The sequence below is a fragment of the Camelus bactrianus genome, chromosome 22, assembly GCF_048773025.1.
Source record: "Camelus bactrianus isolate YW-2024 breed Bactrian camel chromosome 22, ASM4877302v1, whole genome shotgun sequence".
Lineage (NCBI taxonomy): Eukaryota > Metazoa > Chordata > Mammalia > Artiodactyla > Camelidae > Camelus > Camelus bactrianus.
The window spans coordinates 7,123,072-7,145,222 of NC_133560.1; the positions used below are offsets into that span (position 1 = coordinate 7,123,072).

Here is a 22,151-nt window from a genome sequence, read left to right on the forward strand (position 1 = left end):
CACGTTTGTTAGCGGGACGAATTAAGGAACCAACGCGAAAGGCACCAGCCGGGTGCAGGACGAAGGGAACCCCAAGCAGCGCCCTGCGCGGAGGCGGGGACGGGGGCCCAGGGGCGGGGCTTGTGGGCGGGGCCGCTCGGGGCCCGCCCCCCGTGCACCCCTCGGCGCCGCGTTTCGGCTCGGCTCCCGGCGGCGCCATGGCCTCCGACCCGCGTGGGAAGGCCGCGACGCTGGCCCTGCGGCGGCGGCTGCTCAGGTACAGACGCGGCGGCGCGAGAGGGGGCGCGCGTGCGCGCACGACGCACGCACGACGCACCCACGTCTGGCTCGAAGCCCGCGGGCCTCCGCCCCGCGCGGCCTCGCGCGGCCTCGCCCGGCCCATCGGCCTCGCCCGGCCCATCCGCCTCGCTCCTCTGGCTCCCGAGACGCCGCGGCGCACGCCCAGGGCGAGCGGCCGCCGCCGGGACTTCCCTTGCAGCGTTCTGTCCTCACCCGCAGCCGCTGCCGGGCCCCTGGGAGTGACCCGGGAAGGGACTGGAAGTCCAGACGAAGTGGGGGTGGGGGGCCGGCTCACAGGCAGCCTTAGAGAAAGTCCGCCTTCGACCTGTGCGAGAGGGGATCTCGGTCGGACGTGGGGCAGGAGGCAGCCTCGGGCTAGAGCTTGGGGCTGGCCCCCAGCGGGCAGCTCTCGTCTGGGGCCCTAGAGCCGGTTGGCTCTCCTCTCACCCATCCCAGCGAAGAAACACTGTCATAGGGAGTCTGTCTGGGTCTGAGGCAGGCACCTTTTCTGGAACCTAAGAGACTAATGGGCACATACGGGAATGAATGAAGCCACACAGCCTTCAAATGACTTAAGAAACTATTTTAAAGTTTTAGCAATTTCTTATCCCATCCCTTTTCTCCTTTCCAGCCACCAGTGGAGTTGGGGGCTCCGGAGGCAGGGATGCAGCATTTTGCCCTTCAAGCTTTTGTCCTTTCCGGAAGTGGGGAAGGGGTGGGGCAGGCCTGGGGTGGGTGGATTTCTCCCTTCAGGTCTTCAGACATGGCTGTCCATTCCTTGCATGTCCCCACAGCAATTCCTGCAGACTCTTTTTTCCTGAGGATCCTATTAAGATTGTCAGAGGCCAAGGGCAGTACATGTACGATGAAGAGGGGACAGAATACATCGATTGCATCAACAATGTGGCTCACGGTCAGTATCATACCTGGTTGATGGGGCAGGAGAGGACGCCAAGACTGAGAACCTGGTCCAGGGGTGAGCCTCAGGTTGCAGAGAAGTACAGAGAACTCAGCTTCAGCTTAGCCAGCATCCATGTGCAGAGAAGGCCTAGACTTTCCAGAGTAGCAGAAGTTTCCAAGCAATAGCTGTGCTAAACCAGCATGAGTCAGAGACCTAGGTCTGGGGGTCTAGTTCCGCTTGGGAGTGACCGTGAGCTCAGAGAACAGCAGTGGGCCCGGCCATGACCAGCAACCCAACAGGGCCCTGGCCAAGCCCTGAGGGTCATCTCTGGTCCTAGGCAAGGAAACTAAAGTAGGAATGCAGTTATCCAGATGAGGCCACTAGAGCTGATGGAAGAACAGGGAGTCCAGTGAATCAGCAGGCAAATTGGAGGTTAATAAAGTAGAGGTTAAAAACACAGGTTCTAATTCCAGACTGCCTGGGTTCATATCCCTGTTCTCTGCTTGCTGACTTTGTAATCTCGGGCGAATTTCTTAAGTCTCTGTGCTCATTTGCAAAATAGACACGCTAACACTAGGTGCACGCCTCCAGGTGTTTTTAGGATTAAGTGAGTTAATTCATGTAACTTACTTAGAGTGTGCCTGGCACTTGGTGAGCCCTCAATACTGTTATCATAATCCTTGGCCCTTGGCAGTCATTACCTCCCGCCCTACTGATTGGTGAAGTCCAGGCCACCAAAAAACACCCGTACCCCTCTCCATCCCCCAAACCCCACACCCTTTGTCTTTGTTAAGCAGAAGGCCTCAAGCTTCCTTAAGAACATGGATTTCCTAGATTAGATTTCTGCCAGAGAAGTTTTTCTTCTGCCAGAATCTCAGGGACCCCTTTCTTGGTCTCCCTTTCCAGACTAGCATCTCTGTCTGGCCCCTCTGTCTTCAGGCTCCCCTCTTTCCTCTCCACCTCTCCCTCCGTAACTGCATCTCCACTAGTTGGGTCTACAGATTGGGGCTGGGGGAGGCCAGGTGTGGTGGGATTGGCAGCTGTGTGATGGAGGTAGCTCTCTTGCAGTTGGGCACTGTCATCCTCTTGTGGTCCAAGCAGCACATGAACAGAACCAGGTGCTCAACACCAACAGCCGATACCTGCACGACAACATCGTGGATTATGCGCAGAGGCTGTCAGAGACCCTGCCAGAGAAGCTCTGTGTGTTTTATTTCCTGAATTCTGGGTAAGTGCACTCAGCCAGCCCCCAGCAGGAAGGTGAGACAGTGATAAAGAGATGTGCTTACGTGGGTGCAGGATAGTGTAGCCCACTGAGCGTGGGGAGAGGCAGCCCACCAAGTGTGTGCCAAGCACCTGTGCTTCCCAGCTGTAGGCCCTGCTGCTCTCTGTCCAGTTTTTTGTTCTCTTAATAAGGGATGCCATTTCCTCCCTTCCAGGATCATTGTTGTGGCTCACTGAAGTAATATGTCCCTTTAGTTCTGCCTTATGAGTACACAGGCACAGTGCTGGGAGCTACAGCCCAAACCCCTGCTCCATAAGGAACACAAACATCAAAGGTTCTTCAGAGAAATACAAAATCATAAGAAGGGTCATTGTCTGCCAGAAAAGTACCGGGAATAATGAGGCATAGAAGCAATGAGGGGACCTGGCATGCCCTGAGAGGATCAGGGAAGGCCTCCCTGAAGAAGTGATGTTAGGCTAAGAGCTGACTAGGAGATGACTAGGTGAGGAGGAAGGAAGGGTGCTGCTGCTCGCTCCATTGGAAGTGCTTTTGTCATGGTTGGTTGCCACATGGAACGGCCTGTGCAAAGGCCCTGTGGCAGGAAGGGTACCGGCATCCTGGCACACTTGAGGAGCCAAAAGGCAGCAAGTGAGGAAGGGCACAGGATGGGAGCAGACACGGGGGAGGGAGGCAAGGTCCAGCACCCAGGGCTTTATCATCAAGTGAGGAATCTGTTTTTATCCTAAGAGCATTGAGAAGCCATCAGAGGTTCAGGTTTTTTCCATTATCATTTATTACAAGATATTGAATATAGTTTCCTGTGCTGTACGGTAGAACCTTGTTTATCTGTTTTGTATATAATAATTTTTATCTGCTAATCTTAAACTCCTCATTTATCCCTTTCCCCCCGGTAACTATAAATTTGTTTTCTTAGTCTGAGTCTGTTTTGTAAATAATTTCACTTGTGCCATTTTTTTAGATTTTACATATAAGTGATATCATATGGTATTTGTCTTTCTTTGTCTTACTTAGTATGATAATCACTAGATCCATCCACGTTGCAACAAATGGCATTTGATAAATATTTACCAAATGAGTAAGTGAATGACTAACAGATGGTATCCTGAGACTCTTCTTGCTCCTGGAAGGGCTCCTCCTTCCCTCCTGCTTTCTCTGTAGGAAGCAGTTATCCAGGAGGGAAACGCCCTGGACAGCTGTCCAAGCAGTGCCCAACTTTTCTGCCATAGGTCAGAAGCCAATGACCTGGCCCTGAGGCTGGCACGCCAGTACACAGGACACTGGGACGTGGTGGTATTGGACCAGTAAGTGCTGTTTCCAGTGCTTGGGCCCGCCGCTTATTGGGAATTGGCGAGGATCTGATTTGGGGTGCCTTAGTCAGGAAAGGTGAAGGGCCTGGGCTTCTGGAGAGAAGCATGAGGACCTGGCCACAGAGACACCCCTGCACCCTCCCCAGGCAGTTCTTTACTCTGGGTGTCCCTTCTGTGACGGCAGAGTATGGAAGAGTATTCTCTTCTGCGGGGCAGAGACTGCTTTATAAGGTGGTGAGAGTTGGTCCCACATTTTAACTCTCAGAACTGTTCCAACAGTATTGAGTCTCTCCCGTGCATAAGATCCAGCCCAAGATTGTCACATTTAACATTCATTATAACCACAAAGGAAAAACCCCACCACCACCACTTTACAGAGGAGGGAACTGGACCCCAAGAGTACATGATTGGCCACCATTACGTAGCTAGTAAGCAGCCTTGCAGGAAGGCTTGCTGACTCCGAGGGCCGTGCTCATTCCCGGCCCTAGGACCTGAGGGCTGTGTCAGAAAGGCTGGTCTTCCCGAGTGTCTCTGATGTGGGTAGACAGTTGTCAGGGCCAGGCCGGGGAGGACTTGTCACTGGGGCCTGAGCGCCCTCTCCCTTCTCCTCCCCAGTGCTTATCACGGTCACCTGAGCTCCCTGATCGACATCAGTCCCTACAAGTTCCGGGACCTGGACGGCCAGAAGGAGTGGGTCCACGTGGTATGCGCTGCCCCAGTGGGCAACAGGCCGGTGCTCACGCCCCAGCCTGGGTGACGTGGTGCTGTCACTCCCCGCAGGCACCTCTCCCAGACACCTACCGGGGCCCCTACCGGGAGGACCACCCCAATCCAGCTGTGGCCTACGCCAGCGAGGTGAAACGTGTGGTCAGCAGCGCACAGGAGAAGGGCAGGAAGGTAACCACCTCCACATAGGTCTGGTCCAGGAAGCGGCAAGTGTTGCCAGCCCAGGGCTGGGTCCTGGGAACCTTGAAAGAAATCGGAACCAGGGCCTCTCTGTGGGAATCTAGCAGGGGATTAAGTGCTCAGCAGAGAGGTTAGGCAGAGATATGTCCCAGGCATTACTGGAGCCCAGGGGCCCAGGCTGGACTGGGCGGGTGTGAAGGCAGGCCCATGGAGGGGTTGCTGCCTGATTTCAGTGATGGAAAGTGAGTAGGAGTTAGCCACTCAGGTGGGGTGGGGTGTAGACAAGGAAAGGCATCCTCAACAGACGGGCAGCCTCTGCAGGCACCGCATGAGTGTGGGCCAGGCTGGGCAGGCAGGAGATCAACCTGGAGAGGCTGGCAGGACTGTAGGCCAGAGGACGCAAGTGCCCCTCTGGCCGAGGGGCCTTTACAGGGTTTTAAGAGGGGGAGTAATAAGACCAAGGGATGCACCTGAACGGGGCCAGAGACATGAGGACAGTGACAGGTGTCGGGCTGTATTGGCCCGGCTCAGCGATGGGGAGACCCACCCAGGGCAGCACAGTGGAGACGGAGTGTGGGGCACAGACAGGAGAGATGTGGCGTATACCCTGGAAGGGCAGCGGCCGTGGCGACAGTGGAGAGAAGGCAGCCAGCAGTTGGTGTGAGGGCTCTAGGGGGCTTCGCTGAAGGAGTGACAGCTGAACACAGGATATACAGCTAAGACAACTGGGAGAGGCTGGCAGAGCTGGATTCGGGAAGCCTGGCCTATGTGTTTTAGATGATCTGCACCTACTTATATAAAACCAGGAAAGAGATCGCTCTGGTGGCAGCATGAGTCAGGGATCAGTTTCCCACCCCCGTCCTCCCTTCATCCCAGCAGTAGCCTCTGAAGCGGCTCCAAGGCAAAACACAGTTTTGTCATTGTCATTTCTGTAAGCAAAATGGTCATCGAAGGGTTTCCAACAGGGCAGTGATGAGCTCAGGGTCTGGTTGAGGCGTCACCTGGTGGCCCGTGGAGGATGGGCTGGAAGAGGTCCAGTTAGAAAGCACTGCAGGAGGCCAGGGCAGAAGCTGGCAGGTCTGTCCAGGCGGAAGGGAAGGAATGGGTGCAGAGATGTCACAGGAGCAGAGTCAGAGGCTGTGCTGACTGGTGGGTGAAGGAGGAGGCTGAATCAAGAATAGGGCCAGATTGCTGTCCTGGGTGGGAGGGACGGGACTCACCGTGTGGGGGAAGGGAAGGAGCAGGCTTATTCGGGAGAAGCTGGTAGATTTCACCTGAGGCATGCTAAGCGCAAGGGGGCTGGAGGCATCCAGGTGCTAAGAGTTGGTCTGAGGCCTGAAAGAAAGCTACGTCACACACCGTGAGACATGATGGGAGCCTGAAGTCAGGGCGTAGCGAGGACAGTAGCTCATTCTGCTTGGCGCCAGCACTGAGCCAGCGTCAGCAGGATGCCCTCAGCTTGCCGCCCAGCCCCTCCACGGTGGCGCTCCCTTCTCGTCCACAGATCGCAGCGTTCTTTGCGGAGTCTCTGCCCAGTGTGGGAGGGCAGATCGTTCCCCCTGCTGGTTACTTCCCGGAAGTGGCGGAGTGAGTAGGTGGGAGAGGCTGCCCCAGGGAGGGCAGGGCTGCGGTGGGGTTTCCCAGCCTTTGTTCCACATTCTGACCTCAGCCTGGACTATTTGCTGGAATTTTCAGTGAAGTCCTTGAGGAAATAGTGGCTCTGAGAAGGCCAGCCATCTGCCTAAGGTCCGCGCACCTTACTGTTGGCAGAGTCAGAACTCAAGAGCCCCAGCTCCCGGGCTGCCCCCTTTCACCACAGTCCCCCGTCAGCTGTATGTCCTCTGCCACAGGCACGTCCGCAGGGCCGGAGGTGTCTTTGTTGCAGACGAGATTCAAGTGGGCTTTGGCCGAGTGGGCAGGCACTTCTGGGCCTTCCAGCTGCAGGGGGAAGACTTTGTCCCTGACATTGTCACCATGGGCAAGTCCATCGGCAATGGCCACCCTGTGGCCTGCGTGGCCACAACCCAAGCTGTGGCGAGGGCATTTGAAGCCACCGGCGTTGAGTACTTCAACACGGTGAGTGAAGGCTGCATGGCCAGGAAGCACCATGGTGGCTTCTGCACAAACAAGGCCACCGCTGCTCGCTAACTTTTTAGGAAATAGTTATTTTTCATAAATATATGTTATGAAAACATGCAGTGGGTTTTCATTATTTTTAAATAGCATATTTTAAATTCTTAATATTTTTCAAATTTCTCAGTTTTAATTTCTGTACAGCAGATATTAATAGATATAACTCATGAACAAAAGCTCTGCGGGTTCCTCAATAATTTTTGAGTGTTGAGGGATTCTGAGACCAAAAGTTTGAGAAACACTGCGTTCTCATTCAGTTCTAGGTTTTTCAGATCTTTTTGTTAACTTCTGACTGACACTGAGGTGCAAGGGCCTGTCTCGTGTGTGATGCTTCTTCTTTTGACACTTATTCTGTAAAACGTGTTGCGGTGACCTGGAACTTGGTTGCACTACACATCCTTGAGAAAAATGTGTTCCCTGAATGTTGGCCAGACTCTCTGGATGTCTCTTAGGTCGGACTTGTCAATTGTGTGGTTTGAATCTTCTGGATTCTTTCTGGATTTTTTTTTTCCTACTAACCTATTAGTAATTGAGGACTGTGTGTTGAAATCTCACACTATAATGAAAACTGATCCGTTTTTTCCTGTAATACTATTACTTTTTTCTTCCTGTATTTTGAGGCTTTTAAGTATATGTTGGCCAGGCCATGATTCTAAACCAAAGATGCTCTTGGTAGATAGACATGCCAGCTTTTAACAAGTTCACAGTTAATAATGTTATATAAGAAGTAGCCTCAATCCATCCCCTGTGTTCATTCCACACATGGTTTGCTTTGGACGTATCAGAAAGCTGCCTCATAGCAGAATCACCTAGAAAGCTTTTTATGATCTCAAGTATGAGGTTCTGCATGCAAATTTTCAAGATGGTCTACAGGATACCACTACACACCCATTAGAATGGCTACAATTAAAAAGACTACAATTCCAAATGTTTTTGAGGATGTGGAGCTACTGGAGTTTCACAGAATGAGTGGTGAGAATGTAACAAGGGTTGTAATAATACAGCCACTTTGGAAAACAGTTTCATAGTTTTTTTATAAAGAAATATACATTTATCAAGCAGTTCAGCCATTCCACTCCTAAGTTACCTAAGACAAATGAGAACTTATGTTTACAAAAAGACTTGTTATAAATGTTCGTAACAGTTTTATTCATAAATAGCTCAAAATCAAAATAAGCCAAAGGTCTATCAACAGGAATCTGGATTAAAAATGGTGGTATGTCCATACAGTGGAATACTATGCAGTCATAAAATGAACAAACTACCAATGCATATAACAGTATGGATGAATTTGTAAAACTTGTTGAGCAGAAGCCAGGCACAAAAGGGTCATATTTTGTGATTTCCATTTGTATGGCATTCCAGAAAAGGCAAGACTGCAGTGACAGAAACAGGTCAGTGGTTGCCTGGGCCAGCAGTGGAGGCCTACGGTGCAGGTCCTTACTCAGACACCTGCAGTCAAAGCACTCAGGGTGCCTGAAGGGACAGCCAGTGCCAGTGTAGCCAGATAGGCCAGGTTTGTTTTAAGTCAGAAAAACACATTTTTGTGTGAAGTCTCCTTTTAAAACATTAGCACCTAATTCAAAACTCTTAATTATGCCACACAATCCGAACAAAGTGAACCCTCAGGCCCCATTTGGCTCACGGACAGCCAGCTTGTGATTTACACCCTAAAATCTGCCCTGGGCTCAGCCAACAGAGCCCTGAGCTCGAACCACACAGAGCGGCTTTTCCTGGGTGTGGCTCTGGCGTGTTGCCCACGACCCTCCCGGAAGGAGGTGACGGGAATAGTGCAGCGCTGTGGGTCTGGGCCCAGCCCACAAGGTGGGGCCTTGACGCCTCTCGACAAAAACCAGCTCTGTGGGAATGCCCAGTACACCTTCCCCTCTGATTTTTGCATCTCCTCAGGGCTCCTCCTGCACCCCTGGGGGTACTTGACCTGAGTTACTGTCACATTAGCACCTGGGAAGGTGGGACAACCCAAGAGGGCCTCAGGAGAACCCCATTTACTGCCCCGCATGCTGAGCCCTGTGGGATTCGGGCCTGTGCTCGTCACTGCCCTTGGAATGTGTGTGGCAGTTTCCTGCCCTTCACACTCCCCGGGGCATGGCCCGCTCTGCTGGGCATCTGACATGCTCTCTGTCCCCTGGCTTAGTTTGGGGGCAGCCCAGTGTCCTGCGCTGTGGGACTGGCCGTCCTGGATGTCTTGGAGAAGGAGCAGCTGCAGGCTCACGCCGCCTCTGTGGGCAGCTTCCTGATGGAGCTCCTTGGGCAGCAGAAAGCCAAACATCCCATCCTTGGGGACATCAGGTGAGACCCAGAGCAGCAGTCACTATCCACGAGCGAACCACCTGGGACAGGGGGAACTTTGATCTCCACTCCACAGAGGAGAAAACGAAGCACCAAGAGATGCTGTTGCCCAAGGTGGCACTTTGGGGGCAAGGAGTGGCGGGGCTGAAGCCAGGACAGACTTCCCTGTGTCCACATCAAGGGCCCCTCCCCACTTCCTGGCACTGTTTCACACCTTCCAAAGGTCCCTTGGCTCTAGGCCTCCCCAGGAGGTAAAGGGCCAAGCCCTGGGGGGCTGATAAGGGCTTGGCTGAGGCCCAGGCAGTAGGTGAGAGCAAGGACCACAGTCCCTTAGGCCTGGCCTCTGAGCTGTCACCTTCTGCTCCAGGGGCGTTGGGCTCTTCATTGGTGTGGACCTGATCAAAGATGAGGCCACGAGGATGCCAGCAACCGAAGAGGCTGACTACGTGGTGTCCAGGTATGTTTTCTTCAAACAAGTTGACTCTGCGTTGTCTACAGCCCTAGCCGGGAGAGCCCACATCTTGCCTCTCCTTTTGTCCACCATGTTCCCGGGCACTCTGGGCCCACCGAGGGTGGACTGAAGGAGGTGGCTTTTAGCCTCTGAGTTGGTAAGAGGGCTGCCAATCTGTGCACCCCCTTGACTGGGCTCTGCGGACAAAGAAAGCTCTGTGCCCAGTGCCTGGCAGCAAAGACTTCAGGTGGGCGCAGGCCACTCCCAGCCTGAGCAGCCACTTCCACCAGAAATGCCAGCGCTGCAGGAGCTCAGACCAGGCTGCCCCAGGGACACACCTTCTCCAGAGCCCCACCAGGGGCTGTGGCAGAACCAGAACCCCAACTCCTAGAGCAGGGTCTTCAAATAGACAGGGCTCCTGCTGCTCATCTGGGTTCAGCGGGTCCGGATGACTCGGCACCTCAGGACTCAGAAGCCCTTGTCCCAGCTCCGGTTTGCGTGTTCTTTCACTGGAACCCCAGGCAAGCCCCGAACCCCACGACCTGTTCCCTTCCCTTTTTATCTCCATTCCTCACTCCTGCCTCCTTGGAAAACCATTATAGTGGCTGATGTGTGTCCTTATTCAAATTGTGACACATGCGTCATCCTGTTCTGAATTCACATGAACAGTACTGATGTAAAAATCTTCCCTGCCACGGCTTTTGAGGCTGACCCCTCCTAAGCGGCCGTCCAGCTCTGCCTTCTCTCTGCTGGTTGGGCACATTGACCAGCTCACCCACCCCTTCCCCCAGGGAGCTCAGAACTCGGGACTGCAGAATGGTCTGTGGGAAGACAGCAGCCAGATCCCCAGCCAAGCCTGACCTCCTCCACCTTAAAACCACCCCAGTGGTTTCTCCAGTTCAGTGAGGAAACGAACCGGGGGCAGGTGCTTCACTGGCAGTCACCCTGCTAGTCAGAGGAAGAGCTGGTTTTGAAGTTCAGAACCTGTTCTTTCTAGCACGGCCGCTGTCAGTGCCAGGAAGCCTGGGATGGGAGAAAGGAGCCAGCGGCCGACTGAGAACACCCTGCTCCTAACAAGGCTTATATAAAAAGAATAAAAGAGTTAGTGGGAGTCAGAGAGTACATACAGTCACATCAGACCCCTTTCTCAGGCTCCAGGTGGGTAAGGCCCTTTCCTAGCTTAGAAGTGTAAATGTAGAATAAAAATGATTCTTAGGTACCAATGACCATGTTAAAGATGGGGACGGTATCTTCCAAAAAAGAACTGAAAATTAGAACTGTTAAGTCCTCTGGGCTGCAAGACAACCTGGGGGAGGGCAGAGAAACAGGGCTGGCAGGGAAGTTACTGGGGCTAGGTAAGTGTTCCGTGGGTTCCTTATGCTACTCTGTGAATGTTAGCTTTTTTCGACTTAAAAAGTAAACCATAGCAGGGAGGGTACAGCTCAGTGGTGCACGAAGTCACAGGGTCCTGGGCTCAAGCCCAGTACCTCCATTTTTTAACAAACCTACCTACCTATGTCCCGTCAAAAAATACAGAAATGTTAAAGTAAACCATACACATCACATAAACCATCCATTAAAATGGGAGGTGCAGGGACTCTTGCTGCCCACATTGTAGCCCCGGGGCCCATCTCAGCTTGGCTTAGACTGGGGGCCCCAGAGATGAATGAAATGAGGCCCCTGCTTTGGGGCCAGCAGGCTCAGGTCCAGGTGTGGGGCAGCCCAGGCGGGGGCCATTGTGCTGAGCCGTAAAATCGGGCAGGAGCTTGGTAGAGGGTGGCTGGGGCCGTATCCTGGTGCGAACTGGCCTGTGGAGGGTTCTGAGGGCACTGTGGCTGCGGCCCTGCCTACGAGGCCAAAGTCAGGCTGAGGAAGATCTGGAAGGCTGGTGGGTGGCAGGCCCTGCTGTGCCCTGTCCTCACAGGCTGAAGGAGAACCACATTTTGTTAAGCACGGATGGCCCGGGGAAGAACGTCCTGAAGTTTAAGCCCCCCATGTGCTTCACCTTGGACAACGCACGACTTGTGGTAGCAAAGCTGGATGCCATCCTGACAGGTGAGCTGGAGGCCAAGAGGCAGCTGCTGACTGTCTCTAGAACCCAGCATGCCCAGGGACTGGGCTGTGACAGCTGAGCCAGGCCTCTGAGGCGTGTGGGAAGCAGGGAGCTGAAGTGGAGGCCTCCCCTAATTCCTGCCTGTACCCCCCCCAAAACTCTGAGCCCTAGGTAGGTGGGAGCTGAGCCATCTCCCCGCCCCCCCGGGCAGGTACCAGCGTGGCAAGCAGGACAAGGGCTGTAAGCCTACCCACCAGAACTGCAGTGGGAGAGTCCATTCTGTCCTTACCGCTTCCATGAGATGAAGGTGGCAGCTTTGTGCTTTTTCAGCTGCCAAGTGGCTGAAACAAGATTTGTGCCCAGGATTGACTCAACGCAAAATGAAATTCCTCCCCACGTTCCTTGTCATTTAGGAAAGTCAAGGTCTCCCTTAAATCCACCTACAAGGGAACCTAATTACCAAATTGGACATAACTATGTATTGAGGCTGCTTAGCACGCGAGCAGAGTGCTCAGTGGGGGACCCAACAGGCAAACTCCTGTCCTCATGGTAGAGATCACAGCAGCCCGGCCACTCACACCCCAGCCCCCTTCCCAGGACACTCTGCTGCTGCCCCCAGGTCTCTGGAGCTGAGGCCCAGTCCCTACTAGGTGTAACTGCTGGTGGTGTGGGGACCTGCTGGGAGAAGGGAATGTGTGTGCAGGGAACCTGGGAAGAAAAGGCTGATGGCACATAACTGGCTTGGAATTCCTGTAGAGGGGACTTGAGCCCAAAGTCTCCTGAAACCTGAGGGCTGATTTTTGTCCTGTTGGGAAACTGCTGCTGACCCTGTGGCTGGGGGCCCACGCACTTGGGTAAAGGGTGGGGCACGGGCTTGGACAGGCCAGTGGGCACACTCTCCACGCTGAAGGCAGTGCGTCTTCAGCAGAGGAGAAAGGCTGGCTAGTCTGGGTGGCTCTGCGGTCTTTCCCAGACATGGAAGAGAACGTGAGAAGCTGTGAGACCCTGAGGCTCCGGCCCTGAGGGAGGCCCTGCTGAGGCGTGTCCTTCTTTGGGTAAGTCTAGGGCCTTGCTTCCTGCTCCCAAAGGCCCAGGACTGGGCTCCTTACCGTCCAAAAGCCAGCAGCTCCAACTCCTTTGTTCCAGGTGATGTCCCTCTCTGTGAGTGCCAACGCTAGGAGGCGCTGGCTGCTCCTCACCCCTCCCCCGCCAACATCTCCCGAATACTTTTGGATTTGATTGCTGGGCCAGGAGTGGCTATTTCCTCTGCCAGCCAGTGCCTCTAAGGGAAAGGAAACTTCTGCCAGGCTCCCCCCCCACCTGGAGCCCCAGCCCAGTGCCGCCTCTCGCAACTACCTGGTCCTGGCCTTCCACTCGGTGCCAGAGCCAGCACGGCCTCACCCAGATCCAGCTGGCCCTTACGGCTGTGCTCTCGTCTTCAGGTTCACACCGCCTCCACCAGAAGGTAGAGAATCCCACTGGTGAAGACAGGTGTTCCAAGGTGCTGCAGACTCACGCTGCCCTGGGGCAGTGTCCCCACTGGGGATGGTGAGCCCTCACTACACCATCACTCTCTTCAACAGCTGCCTCAAGCTTTCTTTAAAGGCTTGAGTCCTGGGCAGGGCCAGGGCCATGTCATTAAAAGAAATTAGCTAAGGATGCGGATAGTGTGCGGTTATGCCTGACAGGGCGGTTAGGTCATGAAAGACACCGGAGCTGAGAAAGCTCTGGAGCACCTGCCCCCTTTCACAGTGTGCCCCACACTCACCCAGGCTCAGGGGTTTTTAAATTTTTATTTCAAAAGCTTGGATAGCTTCAATATCCAGGTCGTGGCAAAATCAGGACACGTGTAAAATACCTTACAATACATTAGATTCCCGAAAGGTACCAAAAAGTACAGTAAAATTAACACTTCCATTACAGGAAATGTATGACACAAATAATATAAAATTAAAAGGTGAAAAAAGGTGACACTGGTTTCCTAAGATACAATTTACTCTTTACAACCAGGGTCCACACAGATGCAGGCTGCAGAGCAGCAGTGGGAAGCAGACCCTCCGGCCTGGCTCTGGGTCACCCGGTAATAAAAAATCAGCCCATAATGCCTCTCTGGCCTCTTAAGACACCACACGCTGCCTAAAACAACTAGAGCTCTGGAAATATTGAACAGGAGAGTGATTTCCAGGGGGAAATTTTTAAATAAGATGCACATGGGACAGGCTATAGAAAGTTTGCCAAGTTAAATTTGGTACATAATTGTGTTCACTCGGTATCCAAACAAAGCGTGTGCGGTCAGTCGGGCACTCCTGCCGAAGCCTCAGTATGGCTTGTAGTTGTTCTGATGGCCACCGCGTCGTTGGCTCTTCCCGTAATTTGTGCTACCCTGACCTAGGGACGAGAACAACAGTGACAGCAGCTACAGCTTACTGAGCCTTTACCCTGTGCCAGGCGCTTGAGAGGCATCCTCACCGGAGCCGACAACTCTGTCCAGCAGGATGTCTTCCCACCTTCCTGAGGCCCACAGCTCAAGAGCTCCAAACTGGGGAGCTCCAATGACCGAGCCAGGCCACAAAGCCCAGCCTGTCTGACTCCAAAGCCCCTGCTGCCAGCGGCCCATGCTGCCAGCGGCCCCTGCACTGTCTGTCCTGCCTCCCGGGATGGGCGAGCAGACGGGGGTCTCCCTCTCTCCTACTTACTGTAGTCGTAGCCGGGGCCGTAGCCGTAATAGCCATAGGGCGAGTAGTCGTAGCCGCCATAGCCAGGCCCGTAGCCCTGCTGGTAGCCGTAGCCCTGGTTCCAGTAGCTGCCGTAGCCCTGATTCCAACTCTGACTCTGACCTGTGGGGGGAGCAGGGCACAGGGGCCCATGGACCATTTAGCATACGCAGGAGCTAGGATGGAGGAGATCCTGCCCTTTGGGTGGCGAGGTTACTATGGCAACTCAGAAAGGCCAAGGGGCTGCTGTCCTGGTGTAAAGGGCCCTGGGCCCAGCCCTGCAGCTGAGAGACCCAAGCTGGGGATGAGAAGGCCAGGCCAGGAAACTAACTTCGCTGGGGCAAATGAGGCAGCTCACTCTCATTCACGTCACCCTCTGATCACCCCCACCCTCCCTGGCAGCTTGGCCTTAAAAAGGATGGAGTTCAGGCTTTGGAGTCAGAGGGGCCTGGGATGGAAGGTTAAGCGCCTGGCACAGCCTTGCCCTACCCTTCTGCCCACCTGCCCACGGGTGTGCCAAGACTCAGAACAGCCAGAGCCAAGCGCGCCCCACCGTGCCCCACCACTCAAGAGTGATGCAGATAGACGCCCCCTCTGCCCTGGGGCCCTACAGCTCTTCCACTCCAAGCAGCAACAGCACCACAGCCTCGACCCAGGAGAACCAGTCCTGGTCCTGCCCACCTGGCTGCACTGAGCACTGGAGGCCAGAAAGCCCCCACCGACAGGCACAGAAGCTCCATGCAGGCAGGAAAACAGAACCTGTCTTCACTGGGGATCCACTCACCTCCTCCACTTCCGCCACCACCGCCGCTGCCTCGGTTCCCTCGGTTGCGATTCCCGCGGCCCCCGGAGCCATACTGCTGCTGTTGATAAACCTCTTTAGGCTGAGCCACCTTGATTTCACACTGAAAGCCAAGAGAGCAGTGGGTCATGCCAGCAGGAAGAGCTCTGGGCAGGGAGTGTGCATAAAGGCCTTCACTGACCAACACTCAGATGGCACATCTTGTCTACCTGCTCATAAACAGCACGTGCTGCAATAGAAACCACCCCGGGACAGTACCCAGAAGCACAACTAGTACCCAGACTGACTGAAACTCACACACAAGCGCCTTTTTGGCTCAAGCCCTTCCCCAGGACACTTGAAATGATGGGATACACCAGTAGGTCTGCAGAGGGTCACCCTTGGGCGCTCCACATCTAACAAGTGGGAGGAGAGCTGCAAGACAGCCGGGCCAGTGCCAGGCCAGTGGAGGAAGACACCACACCAGGTGTTAGTCTGCAGCCACCTTGGCCCTACTGGGCAAGGGAGTCAAAGAAGGCCTCCATTAGAGAAAAAAAGCCTCCCTTTTCCCCCAACAAGAAATAAAGCATCCCACTCAAATATGCCACTGATGCAGCAACCCTAACCTCCATCTTATATAGGAAGAAAGCCACTGACGTTCAAGGCAGGCCTTCCATAAGGCCACAGTGCTCCCCCCACTTCCTCCAACCACTAGTCTGTTGTTGGGTCGGGCTAGATGTGTCCCCTTAGGGCCCAGAGACTTACTTCCTTTTTGCTCACAACTGTCTAGTGCAGGTGGGGTCACAGACCTTCCAGTGCTCCTACTCAAGTTTTTTTTTTTTTTAAAAAGTCCACTGACACAACCTGCCCCCGTTAAGACTAGTAAGAAACCACTTTATACAAGACATCCCTATACAAGCACTCATATAAAAATTGGCAAGTTATCCCCAAGTGATGTAATACCATGTTTTCTATCTTAAGTTTAAAACGCCAAATACACCAACTAAATAAACTTACTCTGCGACCACCACCAGTAGTTTGTCTAATCCTAACAGGCTCTGCCTGCCCACTTCACATTATGGCACAAGGAAAAGGCCTCTCTCTGTGTCACTGTCCTCTGGGGTAACCATTAATGGGCGACATCTCACGTAAGAGCCCCATGATCCAATCTCATTTTACATAAAATTTAAGGTCCCAATCCCAAATCCAATCTTTCCAAATTCCTAGCCAGGATTGAGGAGCCCCACCCTACCGGTCCCACCTAATCTGGCTGCCACCCCTGCTCAGGCAGAGCCTGCCACACCCTGCCGACAGTGGGCCACACCCTCAACTCCCAACTGCCACCTGGAGAACACTTAGAGCACATTACCTACTCTCTCCTGTCCAGAGTTCAGGGGTTAGAGCTGCACCTCAGTGTACACCTCACTGCACAGGACTCTGCTCATCTGAAGTTAAACGGGCCCTGGGCTTAAGCTGGCCAGGACCCTGGGAGCTCTTTGGGAAGGATCTTTGGGATGGCAATTAATTTAACCAGTGACCAAAGGGTATAGAGGTGAAAAGATTTGGTTGTAGCAGGAATAAAGATAGGAGAAAAGGCTGCGGCAAGCTCTTAACAGAAAGAGACTTGACCACAGGGAAATCAGTAAATGGCAGCTTTAGAGTATTTTCTGAGAACTTAACTGCAGGCCTTATACACTTTGTACTCTAGCGCCCTAATACCTTGATCTCTAGCTTTAAATCAGGAATTGAAGAAGCTACTCAGCATACTCCCTACCCCACAGAAGCCTCCCATCCTCTCCTGCCTCCCGCACATCCTGTTTACTGCCAGTTCTACTAGCCAAGGAGTTCCCCGAAGGACAGGACCGCCCACCCCTGTGAGGACAGCAGACACTGCAGTAAGCTGTGCCCTGGAGAACTCCTGCAGGTAAGCCCCTGACTCACACCCGGAAGGGTCAGCAGGCGGCCACGCACACACAGCTGGGGACCCCTTACCTTACTTCCACTGATAGTGTGGAACTTTTTCTCTAAAACTTTCTTCACAGGTTCCTCTTCTTTAAAGGTGATGAAAACAAAGCCTCGTCTTTTGTTTGACTTTGGATCCATTGGAAGTTCAATGGCTTCAATCTGTAAACATAGGCAAAGCTCAGGACCAATGCCTGCCTCCCTTACCCCAGGGACTAAATTAGGGAACTCAGCACTCACATAAACACCAGAGACTGGAAAGAGCTCCAGCCAGCCAAGACTGCCAAGGACCAAGAAAGCAAGCTCAGGGCAGCTGGCAGGCCTCTCTGGGGGCATACACTCACCTCCCCAAACTCGCCGAAGTACTCCCTGATCTTCTCCTCAGTGGCTTCAGGATTCAGACCCCCTACAAAAATTTTCTTTACTGGATCCTTCTTCATGGCCATGGCCTTTTTGGGGTCAATGACACGGCCATCCAGCCTATGCTCCTTCTGGTCTAGAACCTGTTCCAACAGAAGCAAGTTGAATACCAACTTGGCAGCATAACCCTGGACAAGGCTCTTCTCTTTGAGCCACAACATGTACACAAAACATGCTTCATCCCCTCCAACCTAACTTCCCAACCCAGCCCCCAAACTTCAAGTACACCTGGTTTACCTAGACACGTATAAACCTGTCCTCACCCATGCTGTGCACCCCTGTTCCTGCCCGGGCAGTCCCAATTTTAGGCCTCTCTCCTCCAGAATTAAAGCAGCAGAGATTAAAAGCACAAGCTAGAGCTGGGGTGCTAGGACTGGAATTCTCACCCCCCACCCCTTACTACCAATGTGATCTCATCTACTTACACTGAGCCTTAGGTTTGTTGTCTTCTGTAAAGTGGCCTAAAATAATGCCTATCTCCTAGCAACCACGAACTCTCGTCTAGTTCCCGCAATGAAGCATCTGCTTTAACAGGGTCCAGAATAGGCACCAAAGTAAGTGGTCCACTATAATCTCCCTGGACCACTTTAGCCCATCCTCACTCCTCCCCTTAGTCTCTACTTTTAATCCCTTTAAAAACAGGAGCATAAGTTCCCAACCTCTCTGCTTTTCCCAAAGCACTCAACCACGTACAGAACACAGAAGCCAACCATAGTCTAAGAACGTCGTTCTCTTAGAATACAGGCTGCTGACAGTAAAGTACGCAGCTTACCTTCTCCACACTGGCTGCATCTTTGAAGAGGATAAACCCAAATCCTCTTGACCGGCCCGTGTTGGGATCCATTTTTATTGTACAGTCAACGACCTCTCCAAATTTGGTAAAATAATCTTTTAGGTCCTTTTTGCTGGTATCCCAGCTCAGGCCACCAACGAACATTTTTCTGAAATGGTGAAGTGAAACACATGGCAAGTCTTAAAAAAAAAGCTATGAGTTTAGAACGACTGATCCTGGCAAAGCTTTCACTGAAAGGATTATAAACAAAGCCACCTTCCGGACAAAGGTCTACCCTTAGAGTCTGTAAGGGTTCTACCGCTGGAAGAGATTAACAAATCTCCACTACCCTCCCAAACCCAGCCTTGACCCCAACAAAGCCTCAGGTGACTCCGCACCCGGAGCCTGGCGAGGGAAAAGGCAGCCTGGCCTGAGAGAGGCCCGGAGCATCACAACTAGCTGGAAGAAACCTGATTTGTCTAACCAACACGTATCAAAACGCTACGGCCCCTGCCGGGGCACCCCCTTGCAGAACTCGCTCTCAAGGAACTCCAGGCTTCCGGGGCCGAGCCGCGTTCAGACCGTGACTCCGCCCTCGGCAGGAGGCGGAGGAGGGAGGCCGGGGCGCGCGCCAACTCCGCCCACGCAGCCAGGGCAGCCCGCGACCGGCTCGGCCCCGGGTGCGAGCGCACCCCCCCGCTCCTTCCGGGCCGCCCGCCCCCAGCCCGCTCGAGCGGCCCCGGGGCGGCGCCAAAGTCGACCCAACAAACTCCGGCAAACTCCGGCGCGCGGCGCGGCGCGGCTGGGCTGCGGGCAGCGAGCAGGCCCGGCCGCCCCTCCCCCCGCCGCGTGGCGCCAACAAAAGGCGGCCCCGGAACAAAGGCGGCGCCCCCGTCGGCCCGCGGCCGCACCTACCCCGCGTCCTCCTCGTTCTTGCTGGCGTTGATCTGGTCGCCCTCGGCGCCGTTCTGGTTGCCGGACGGGGGCGCCGCGCTCCCGCCTCCGGCTCCTGCCGCGGCCCCGGTGCCGGTGCCGGCCGGCGACTCGCCTTCGGGGGCGGCCTCATGTCCGTTCTCGGTGGCACCCGTCGTCTCCATGGGCTGCTCCTCACCCGCTTCCGACATGCTAGGCCGAAGCGCGCGGCTCCTGCAACGAGAGGCCACATGCGGCCACAGCGCGTCAGGCCGGCGCAGCTCCCGCCCGGGCTCCCGCCCGCCGCCCGCGGGCCCGGCCGCTCACCTCGCCGCCGATGACGCCGCGGGGCCCGCTCGTCCCCACCCGCTGGGAAGGCGCCGCGGGCTCCGCCGCGCTCACGCTCGCGCTGCCGGACCTGTCCCCCGTCTGCCGACGGAGCCGCCGCAACCTCGAGTCCTCCTCCTCGGCCGCCGCCGCTGCCGCACGGAACCCACCAACTAACAAGCGTGCTCAGGCCCGCGCGGTGCCGCCGCCTGACAATGCCGACTCGTGGCGCTCTTTATAATGCCGGAGCCGGGGCCACCTCGCAACAAGGCGCATGCTCATTGGCCTCGCCGGCCCGTCACTCAACCCCGCTCCGACGTCCCATTGGTTGCAGCGCCGCACGCACGCTGGAGCCGGGCGGGCTTTGTCCTCATTTTAGAATCCGCGCGAGCCGGGGCCTTGCGGAGGGTCGCCGGGCTGGTGGCTTGACGGCACCACCTGGTGCGGCCAGCAGCCCGAGGCTAGCTAGCTTCTGTGGGGCCCAAGACTGGCCCTCGGCCCTCTGAGGCTGTAGTCTCTCGTCGCGGTGCGCCCCGTCCCAGCCATTAGCAGCCTCGGCCACTCCATTTCCCAAAAGAGGAAACAGCTCTAAGAAATCTCGGAAACCAGGGTCCCCGGCTGGAAATGGCAGAACCCGGCCTTCAGCGATTGGGCGCTTAGTGTCCTCCAGGGTCCTTGGCCTGGCTGGGAGAAGTCGGGACGGAGCCCGCCCTGCCGCCTTGACCTTGGTGCTGTCTGAGCCACGCGCTCCCGCCCTTTCTGCCACCTCCCCTGGGGGCCAGATGCGGGGAGGGGGCGGAGTCCGCCAGGTGACTTGCCAGTGATGCTCCACCGAGATGTGGCGGGAGGAAGCGTTGGGAGTACCATATCCCCCAGTCTTAGGTCACCTGGCAACACCTGGACGATTAGCATCATATTTACACTTTTAGAGTCATTTATTTTTTGCTGAAATCAATTTTTAAGAAAAATTCACCACTTCCGTGAAATGATGAAGTTTGAGGGAAGGGAAGAATAGTCCTCTTTTTCTGGTAGAAAAACCCCTTACTATTTATATACTTGACCACCAAGCTTGAAAGGCCTGCATAATCCCGTGATTCCTTTTAATCAAATGGGTGACGGACCCCGAATGAACCAGGATTAAAACCTCTAAAGCCTGGGGATTACCAAATAACGGCAGAACAGTAGTAGCTGATGTTTCCTACTGGGTTCCTGCGGCCAGGCCCCGTGGTGGGCCGGGCGTTCTGTTTTCTCATCTGGTGTCCTAACAACCCTGTGGAAGGTGGTACCTACCAGTTTATAAATGAGAAAACAAGCCTAGAGTCCTGGTACAGAATTCACTTCCTAGTCTGACCAGCCAGTGTAGTTACCATAAGAATGTAAAATGTGACACTTTCACATTTGGAAAAAATAATTTTCAGATAATTTGAAAATTATTAGCCACACAACGCTGCATTTCCCCCAAAGTATCAACCACCTAGAGCTGGGGCACCCACCCCCCAGATTAGCAAATGCCTCTGGTTCATCCCAAGGTTCATCTGACCATTTCACTTTCAGGCTTGATTCTATGCCTGGAATTCACATATCTCCATAAAACCTTGGTCATGTCACTGAAATCTGGTGGTAAGGTTTCCAAGAAAGTCCCTAACAAACTCCACCCCAGCCCTTGCCCACCCACAGAAATAAGGGGGAGGGATTTGGTCACAGGTGAGCATGGGCATAGCTGCCCAAGCCATGAAGAAAATCCAAGCGATCAAGTTCAAAGTCAAATAGTCTGAGAATAGCCACAGGACATAACTACTGAGGCACTTAATCTTCTGCTCTCGTCCACATGGATTCTTTTAGCACAACTTGGGAAACACTTTCAGTGACATAAAAAGTCTGGATACCAACGTGTGGATGTTGCATCACAGTTTGCAAAATGCTTTCACCAACACTGCTTTATTGGAGCTTCAAAATAACTTTGCATGCAGTTATCGATAGTTTATACACCAAAACTCTGAAATCACACAGCTAAAATGACAGAGCCACTAAGCCAGCACTGGCAACTCCACGTTGTTCCCAGGGCTCCTGACTGCTGTAGGACAAGGAGGCTCTGAGCACCTGTGTCCCTTGGTCTAAATTAGATTTCATATCAGATTAAATGATTCTGAGGCTCAAATGAAGCAATGGCTCAGAAAGTACTTCACGAACCATAAAGAATGGCAGACAAATGGGGGTCAATCTCGGCACAGCATGCTTTTATATTGCACCCAAGGATGCTTCTGACAGGCAGCACGCTGGGATGTTTGGAAACAGCAGGAAGTCCCTTTGACACAAGGGACTCTTGTTATTGGGTCCCAGTTACAGACTTGAGTTAAGGGCATCTTCTATGACAATGAGGTTCTCAAATTAGCAAGCAGCCCAGTTACCCCTGAAGGTCCCTTAGAGTACAGTCCCCTGGCTTTGGGGATTCAGGCTGTCAGGCAATGTATGTGTAAGCATGTGTACAAGCACCAACTAGAATAGCAAGAACACAAAATGCATTTTTAAAGTTCTTTAAAAAAATTTTTTTGGCTAAGCTTGCAAGGTGGAAGTTGCAGGAGTTAATTGCAAACATGTTATACATGTAGTGGCGGACTCCCACGCGGGGGCCACTTCCCACAGCACAGCTCTACCACCTCCAGCTCCCTCACTCCAG

General features: G+C 54.0%; 2 protein-coding genes across 11 annotated transcripts; one reads left to right on the plus strand and one right to left on the minus strand.

The window, feature by feature from the left end:
- The first annotated feature begins 113 nt into the window (after nucleotides 1-113).
- Nucleotides 114-16,111, plus strand: PHYKPL (5-phosphohydroxy-L-lysine phospho-lyase). 9 transcript variants are annotated; one of them, XM_074350161.1, is made up of 13 exons: nucleotides 114-256; nucleotides 1,074-1,192; nucleotides 2,249-2,408; nucleotides 3,653-3,727; nucleotides 4,349-4,436; nucleotides 4,514-4,630; nucleotides 6,144-6,226; nucleotides 6,490-6,715; nucleotides 8,928-9,082; nucleotides 9,450-9,539; nucleotides 11,458-11,588; nucleotides 12,515-12,641; nucleotides 14,703-16,111. In XM_074350161.1, exons 1-12 carry the CDS (start codon nucleotides 198-200, stop codon nucleotides 12,607-12,609), a joined length of 1,398 nt encoding a protein of 465 aa, XP_074206262.1. In that variant the 5' UTR covers nucleotides 114-197; the 3' UTR covers nucleotides 12,610-12,641; nucleotides 14,703-16,111. The 9 variants fall into 9 exon arrangements, with proteins under 9 accessions (XP_074206262.1, XP_074206267.1, XP_074206260.1 ...); XM_074350166.1 differs by having other exon boundaries at nucleotides 12,560-12,641; XM_074350159.1 differs by lacking the exon at nucleotides 14,703-16,111 and adding an exon at nucleotides 12,733-13,245.
- Nucleotides 13,361-19,708, minus strand: HNRNPAB (heterogeneous nuclear ribonucleoprotein A/B). Of its 2 annotated transcripts, XM_074350168.1 has the most exons (8): nucleotides 19,475-19,708; nucleotides 19,151-19,381; nucleotides 18,236-18,404; nucleotides 17,388-17,546; nucleotides 17,074-17,205; nucleotides 15,085-15,205; nucleotides 14,283-14,423; nucleotides 13,361-13,974 (listed from the first exon to the last, which is right to left on the minus strand). In XM_074350168.1, the coding sequence occupies exons 2-8, from the start codon at nucleotides 19,357-19,359 to the stop codon at nucleotides 13,904-13,906; spliced, it is 1,002 nt and encodes a 333-aa protein (XP_074206269.1). In that variant the 5' UTR covers nucleotides 19,360-19,381; nucleotides 19,475-19,708; the 3' UTR covers nucleotides 13,361-13,903. The 2 variants fall into 2 exon arrangements, with proteins under 2 accessions (XP_074206269.1, XP_074206271.1); XM_074350170.1 differs by lacking the exon at nucleotides 14,283-14,423.
- Nucleotides 19,709-22,151: the final 2,443 nt, after the last annotated feature.